This window comes from Mercenaria mercenaria, chromosome 12, assembly GCF_021730395.1.
Source record: "Mercenaria mercenaria strain notata chromosome 12, MADL_Memer_1, whole genome shotgun sequence".
NCBI classification, from domain to species: domain Eukaryota; kingdom Metazoa; phylum Mollusca; class Bivalvia; order Venerida; family Veneridae; genus Mercenaria; species Mercenaria mercenaria.
Genome location: NC_069372.1, coordinates 10,021,556 through 10,029,515, shown reverse-complemented (window position 1 = coordinate 10,029,515; position 7,960 = coordinate 10,021,556). Strand labels below are relative to the sequence as shown.

Here is a 7,960-nt window from a genome sequence, read left to right as displayed (position 1 = left end):
TAAACATATTTATATTTTCATTTTTTGTAAATATAAATATTTCTACGGCGGCATTCTACATAAAATAAAAATGCATCTTAATTATAACCTCCCTTTATTACATATAAAATTTTGATAAATACCGTCTACAAATTTTGTTTGGAATAGTCGGGCACGCTTATTTGATCCAAAAAAGTCCGAGTAGCTTAACCACCGTGAATCTGAAACCTAGAACTGCTCCATTAGCATCATAGCAAAGGGGAGGGCCGTCATTAATGTTGGATAATCTTGTGGTCCAACCCATTTACTTTTCACACTTAAAGACCTGCTCCAGTTTTACCTTTTAACCTTAAATTGTCACTGAAAAAGCATGAAAATCCTGACTATGAACAGTGACGCCTGTCAAAACAGAGTCTATTTTAAATAAAATTCTATATAAAATACCTGTGGTTTTGCGTGCTAAAGTGTGGCGCGTGGCCGTTAACTGTTACCTATTGTAATCATGGGTTGCATACACACAATAGAATTTGAATACACACGGAGCAGGGCTTTAAGGGGAAATGGGACATTTGTGTGGGTTTTTTATATAGGCAAAGAAGGAAAAATTTAACTAGCGGAGAGAATTTTCTTAAACTTTGCATGATCATAGAGCATCATATTAGAAACAAATTTATGGGAAAAAATGGGGGTCCCGGTGTTACTTTTTGAGTTATCTGCCCCTGAATGCGATTTTTTTTTTGCTCTTTTATGTCATTTTCAAGGGCAGATAACTCAAGGTAATGGTTAGTAACACTTGATTTGATTTCAGATTAGAGTTTGTTACTTTATTTCCTGCAACTGTACAAATTTTGCAGGAATTCTATGAGACGGATTGTATTCAATAGTCGCTTACGCAAACAAATAGAAAATTTCTTCCAATTATGCCCCTTTTTTTCAAGAAAAATGCAGTATGTTTACTCATTGAAACACAGCAAAATTTCTGTTTGATAGGATGGTTTAAAACTTTGCATAATGACTGGAAACGTAATAACAGAAAATAATGTGAAATGAAATAAGGTATCCGTATGCTAGATTTTGAGTTATCTGCCCTTGAAAATGACTTAAAAGAGCAAAAATCTCGCATTCAGGTGCAGATAACTCAAAAAGTAGCACCGGGACCCCAAGGTTTTTATGCATAAATTTGTTTCTAATATGATGCTCTATGATCATGCAAAGTTTAAGAAAATTCTCTCCGCTAGTTAAAATTTTCCTTCTTTGCCTATATAAAAAAAGGAAGTGTCTAGGGGTACGGATCCGTACCTCTAGAATCTGATTCTAGAGGTACGGATCCGTACCTCTAGACAAGCCTGTTAGGGGTTTTCTAGGGGTACGGACCTCCGTTTTTCTAGAGATTAAGGGTCATATACATTTCAAATTTTGTTGAAAATGAAATAACAAATAACATTTCATCAGAATTCACCTTAAACTTGGATCTAAATGGTTTACAGAAATCAACATTCATCCGATTTGTTACATTTTCTTTCGGAACGTAAATAACCGAGGAACACCATGCAAATAAATCACGAGGATTCGAACTGGCAGAAAAAAAGATATAAAGATTAAACAAAATAATGTTAAATATGTTAGGGAAAACTATTTTTAATTGATAATTAACCCTTAGTGTATCTATGTTTTTCACACATTTGGAAGCCGTTACGAGATACATGGGACGTTTTCACAAACAGTTTCTTTTACTTAATGTCGTTTAATTGATTATTAAACAATCAGTTCCGTGCCAATTATCATTATACCTTGTTAAATAACAAAATAAATTGGTGCATATTATTATGGCTTATTTATTTATTTATTTATTTGCTGATCGAATTTCAAATAGCATTCATTTAAGGGATAGATTCATTCATTAATCTAGCTGTTATCAACAGTTTATTTGACAACAAACTAATCGGCACATAACAGTGTATTCATTTGGAGTTCCTCGGTTATTTAGGTTTTGAAAGAGAAGGTAAACAATCGGGTGAACTCTGGTATCTGTAAACCAATTAGATCCAAGTTTTAAGTGAAGACTGGTTAAGACTTATTTGTTATTTCATTTTATACACAATTTAAGATATAAATAACCCTAAATCTCTAGAAAAAGGAGGTCCGTATCCCTAGAAAACCCCTAACAGGCTTGTCTAGAGGTACGGATCCGTATCTCTAGAATCTGATTCTAGAGGTACGGATCCGTACCCCTAGACACTTCCATAAAAAAACCCACACAACTTTGGCATTTCCCCTTAAATTAGCTTCGTTATATGTGTGCTTATTGTAATGTGTTATATGTACCAGCGTATTGAATATTATAATTTTACTTTAAGCACCCAAACATGATTAAATAGCATCATATACGCGAAATGCACGGAGTAATACGGTATAGTACGAGAAAAAACCATCAGATAAAAGTTCGGGAAAAGTGACATTTCCGGTCAAAAATTGTTGAAATTTTCGATTCGTTTAAAATGGCAATAGCACGGCCCAGGGGCATGGAATTTGACCATAACTGGCCAGAGAGTTCAGAATGTCTTACACTTGACTTTGGCCCATTTGAAACCGTTCATCGTTGGAAACGTATGCCTGAATGTGATGAATTCGTGGGGGCTAGGTAGGGCCATAAAATGTATAAATTATAACGGTATAATAATAATAAAAGATAAACATATTTGGCCAAAAAAGAGTGGCCATATTTACATATACTACATACAAATGTCTTTGTGCAGAGGTGCACATTCCTGGCCATATCTATAGATAGATACACAGACACCTGCAGTTAGGAACACTTGCCCTACTCGAGGGGACCTACCCCTAGTCCAAATAATTAGACATGAAAAAGTTGTCATTTGACGTTCAACATTTAATATTCTGACATTTTACATTAAAGAAGTGTAGCTAAATTTGATTTCTCAAACATAATAAAGTGAGTATTTCCAACAATTTGTACCTGTTAGGGGTGTAACGATACATTGAAATATCGATGCATTGCGATCCTGAGTGTCCCGATAGTATGCATCGATAGAAAATTCACTATCCAATAACAATCCCCGATAGTGCATTCAACAATCGATAGTTTCGATATAGTTTTGAAATTTTTACTAAATATAGAAATAATCAAAAAAGTATAAAATACACAGAATGAATTCAGTTTTCATAAAATAATAGTGGGACTAATACTTCAGCAATGTTCAATTTTGTGAATATAGATAAATTTGTTGAAATTCTGAAAATAGGGCTGTAACGAGTATCCGAGTACTCGGATATCCACGAGTTTGACCAAAAGTTCGAGTACGGATATTCGTCATTGTCAAGATCGTTGGATTGCGATCTTTTTCATTAATACATGCAATTTGTAAAATTCTATCAATAAAACTAAATTAAAGCCTCATTCAACGTCTTCAATAAATTTTCTAGCACATCTAAGACGATTACGCGTTTTTAGATTCTAAACTGGATGTAAACAAATGTCTTAGGTAGAGTTAGCATCGGTCATATTTTCGAACTAAAATTAATATGGAATCTGTCAAAATAGTGAATAAACATTTATCATTTAAGTAATAAAATTCAATAAAAAATTAGATACAAAATTTCTGTCCAATAAATAAAATTTTCTTATCAAAAAACGCGGAACTGTTACTAAATATTGTGATATTAATGACTGACGTCATGTCGTTCATCAAACATTAAAGAAGTCCACCTGCGAAACCTGACTTTAGTTAATGAGCAAAACATTAAACATAGGTCAAAACTATAACACTGGGCACTATGAGAACTGCAAAGCATAGATTCCATAAAGAAAACAGTACAAAAAATAACAGGCTTGCATTTTTGTATTATTATAAGGCCTAGAGCAAATAAAGTGTGACATTTTGTCGAAAAAAATATTGTCTTTGAATTAACTTTTTTTAGTTTCATTAGACAGCATAACCATCAAAGTTTATAAAAAATGTTAGGTTTTAGAAAAGTAATTGACCGTTTTTGAAAAACGCTACAAGGATGTTGTCTAATTAATACAAAAATTAAAGAAAAATTGCTAAAGTTACATTGAAAAAGTCACAAAGTAAATGATGATTGACAGCAGATAAACTTATTCTAGGGTGCACATGATTTGAACAAATGGATTTCTGTGTTTTACATGGGCCATATTTGCTTTTCAGTATTTTTTTTTCAGAATAATTCAGAAAATGAATAGAAGAAAGTCAATAATGACAAATAGAAATTTTATTTTGAGTAATTATGAACATGTAGAATAAAAACTATAAGCTTAACACATAAAACAATGCAACATCTATGTATGTGTCGAGTTTCATTATTCTAATATGCACCACCCATAAGATATTAGCTTCTGATATTAGCCAGTAGTTTTAGTTTGACTGTTAGGGTTGGGACATGTTATATGCATGTGAATTTATGAAATGACTAGTGTTATTAATAATTATATTTCTTCAGAACTGAAAGTATTCATATAATACAGGGAAACTTAGGTCAACAAACATGAAAGAATATTACAGTCTGAACCTGATTTCGATTTATTTTTGCTACATGTATTTATCAAGAAAATATCAAATGTTTTAAGTTTACTAATAACAAAAGGCTTAAAACACTGTTGTTCACATTTTAGTGCCTCTAACATAACCTTGGGGGAACAATTAATCAATACAACAATAAAAATATATTCTCCCCTTTACCTTTCTAAGAAAAAATCACAAAATGAGGGAATCTTCAAAAAATGTTAGGGTTGGGACAATTTTCAGTAACATAAAAATGCTGCTTTTAAGTGGTTAGATTTATTTAAAACATTCCTTGTACAGTAATATTGTTTCACAACTTACTGTTAAATGTTCCTTAATAATCTTATTTAAAGTAAATTGCTAAGTATGATCTTTCTTGTCAAGAATCTTACACTACAAGGAAGTTTTAAAATGAAACGTTTTCATTAGCTTTAAAAATTGTCACAAGAATGAACAAATATATCAACATAACTAGTTACTAACATAACAAAGCAACATTTAAAACATACTTTAATATAGTTAATAGTACCCCCATAATTTATTTTTAACACTTTTTTATGAAGATAATTGTCTTTGTAGCGTTAGGGTTGGGACATAGTGCTGTATGTTCAACAAATATGAACTAAAAACTTGCAAACTGTAGCAATGACTGGTATAATTCACTGATCTCAAAGGTATTGTCAATTCCACAATGTAAACAATGTTCTAATACTGAGCACTCTTAGATTTTACAGTAAATACTGGTTATAACAGCTTTGGATATAACTAACATATTTGTTTGGCCTGGTCCTAAATTTTTTTTATTTAATGTACATATAAATGCTTGAAACAAATCTTTAGGTAAAGTGAACAATATATTAGTATTCCTGTCGGTACTGTACATGTATTCATAAAGATCTACATATTCTTTAGTATCAGTATTTTAAAAGATATGTTGTTTTTGGATTTTTCTTTTGTCATCTGCATCATATTTTTCCCTGCTAGACTTGCATAAATGAATATCTATTTTAGCCTGCATTAATATCTGTATGGCAAATAAAATACATCGAAAATACATGTAATTTTCTGCAGTACCGTATTTGTGTGATTTAAATTTGATTCTTAATAAAAGTGAGCATTTATTTGATGTATGTAGATAAACTCGCTTTTCAAGGATGTAACTGCCTTACCATGATTGTAACCAGAAAACAGATAGATTGTAGAGGTAAAATGGTCTTTGAGTTTATAATATGGTTCTTCCAGCTAAAATATGTAAGATAAAATCAACTTTCTTGAATTAATATCATTAAGACTGTCACTGTGTTCAGTTACTTGCTCATAAATAAAAAATAGATATGGAGGGGAAATATAAAACTACAACAGTAGAAAATAAATGTGAAATTGATGGTCACCACTTTTATCATATCTGACTTGATAATTCTTGTTTGTTGTATTCCTTTTCTTCAGTAAAACAAATGAGTTTACATAATTATATCATACATTTATAAGTAAATCATTTTATGTGGATATAACTAAAGTAACTCGGGATGTAAGGAGCACATAATTATGAAAGGTCCCCAAGGAGTTCGTAATAAGCAGAGTTTACTGTTCGTATTTTCGGCTCATTTCAATTTCATTGTCTTTAAATTTTACGTATGCTACATCCTTTGATTTGCTTTTACTTTTACTTTCTTTGCTTAATGATTTCTTTTTTTATGTTAACTTTGTTGTTAATTTCAATTTTAATTTTTAATAGAGTCATGTACTCTTTTCCTGCATTTGAAAACACATAATTAATTCAGCAACTGTCATTAAAGCCAAAAAAGTGTCCCAACCCTAACGGTACTGACTAGAAGGCTTAAAGTGACTTACTAAAAGCTATATGTTAAATTAATGAATTGAAATGCACTGTTTTAACAAGTTACAGTTAGGATTAACTAGATTTAGTTTAATTTCAGAAACACTTTCCTTATTTTTGTCATTCCATGTACTTGACTTTTCGTTTCCTGAAATTTTCAGCTTATATGATGCGAAAAAGTAAAAGGACTTGTACAAGAACACTGAAGTGAAATTTTATATGAAAAAGCTTGAATATGCTGTTGTAAATAATGTCTCTAAAACATTTTATCATTAATCCTGTTACAGTAAACAAGTAAAAAAAAGCATGTTAGGGTTGGGACAAAAAAGCGTTAGGGTTGGGACAAAATTAAGGATGCCCTGATGGTGGGTTGAGTAGAAATACAGCAATATCTGAAATATTAGTGCAAACAATAAGTCTTAAGGAATATAATGAGACAATATAGGTATGCAAAACTCATTAAAACAACATTCTGCAAGCAAAGGAACAAGTTGACTGTTAAACCGTTAGGGTTGGGACAAAAAACAAGCATAAAAGGATACTTAATGTGCTATGACATGCAAATGTATGCAAAAACTGAAATGTTTGTATTAAAGTATATTGTATTAGCTATCCAAAAGAACATTTTACTTTCTAATATGTTAACATATTTTCTTTTAACACATAAATATATGAGAAAGGTATAAATTAAGATGTTTGGCTTCATTTGGGTACTTTTCAAAACATGTTCAAATTTTTTTTGGAAACTAAATCTGAATATTTTAGTAGTTTACATTCATAGGTTTATGGTCAACATACTGTATAAACATGGTAAATGTGTAAAACAGTTGATACAGAATATTTTCTAAATAAAATATTAAAACAAAAAAAGATTATGTCACACGAAAATAGCTATTTTTTGAGAAATTCTGTAACTTCAAATGTTAATTAATTTTCAACCGATCATCCGATTTGCCTGAAATTTGAAACATAAATGGTTTCAGGCTGCCTTATCACAAAAGTCAACTGTTAATCTATATTTGTGCAAAGATTGTTCTTTCTTACTAACTTTATTTTTTGCTTCACTAAAATGTACCCTTATTTGCTTTAGGCCATAAGTTGTTGCTGGTGATGATGATCCGTGGTTCGATCTGTAAATCGTCAGCCCCGACTCGCGGATCGGATCGGATCGCCACTTGTTTGACGATCCACAGCCCTATCTGAAAAAGATGTTAATCTGCTTTACATGCTTAAATGTAATATCACTTACTTTGCTTGATATTTTGTTTTTTTTCAATCCTATGTGAGCATTTTTGAGTCTTTCCGGGTATTCAGAATCACTGTAACAGACTCTTGTCATTACTACATGTGGATGTCGATACCTATAAGGCCTAAAAAAAAAATTCTTTGTTTCCGGTAACATGCTCAAAAAAATTAGGGTAGATCTAGGTAGGTCGGAATTTTTTTTTTTTTGAATTTTTTTTTTATTAAGGGAGACTTTTCGGAAATTATTTTTGTGTCAAAAAATGCATACAAATAAGAAGGTTATGCCTTAAGAGCATCAGTAAGATGATTTCTAACATCACTGGCAATGTTTAACATGTTTAAAGCATAAAAAGTGCAG

At 31.2% G+C, this 7,960-nt stretch overlaps 1 protein-coding gene across 1 annotated transcript in view; it reads left to right on the top strand.

Annotated features, from left to right (window-relative positions):
• The first annotated feature begins 2,407 nt into the window (after window positions 1–2,407).
• Window positions 2,408–7,960, top strand: part of LOC128547212 (leucine-zipper-like transcriptional regulator 1) — a 69,063-nt gene continuing 63,510 nt past the window's right edge. The window contains exon 1 of the mRNA XM_053519150.1: window positions 2,408–2,620. Coding sequence (XP_053375125.1) covers window positions 2,478–2,620 — 143 coding nt within the window. The 5' untranslated portion in view covers window positions 2,408–2,477. The remainder of the gene's footprint in view (window positions 2,621–7,960) is intronic.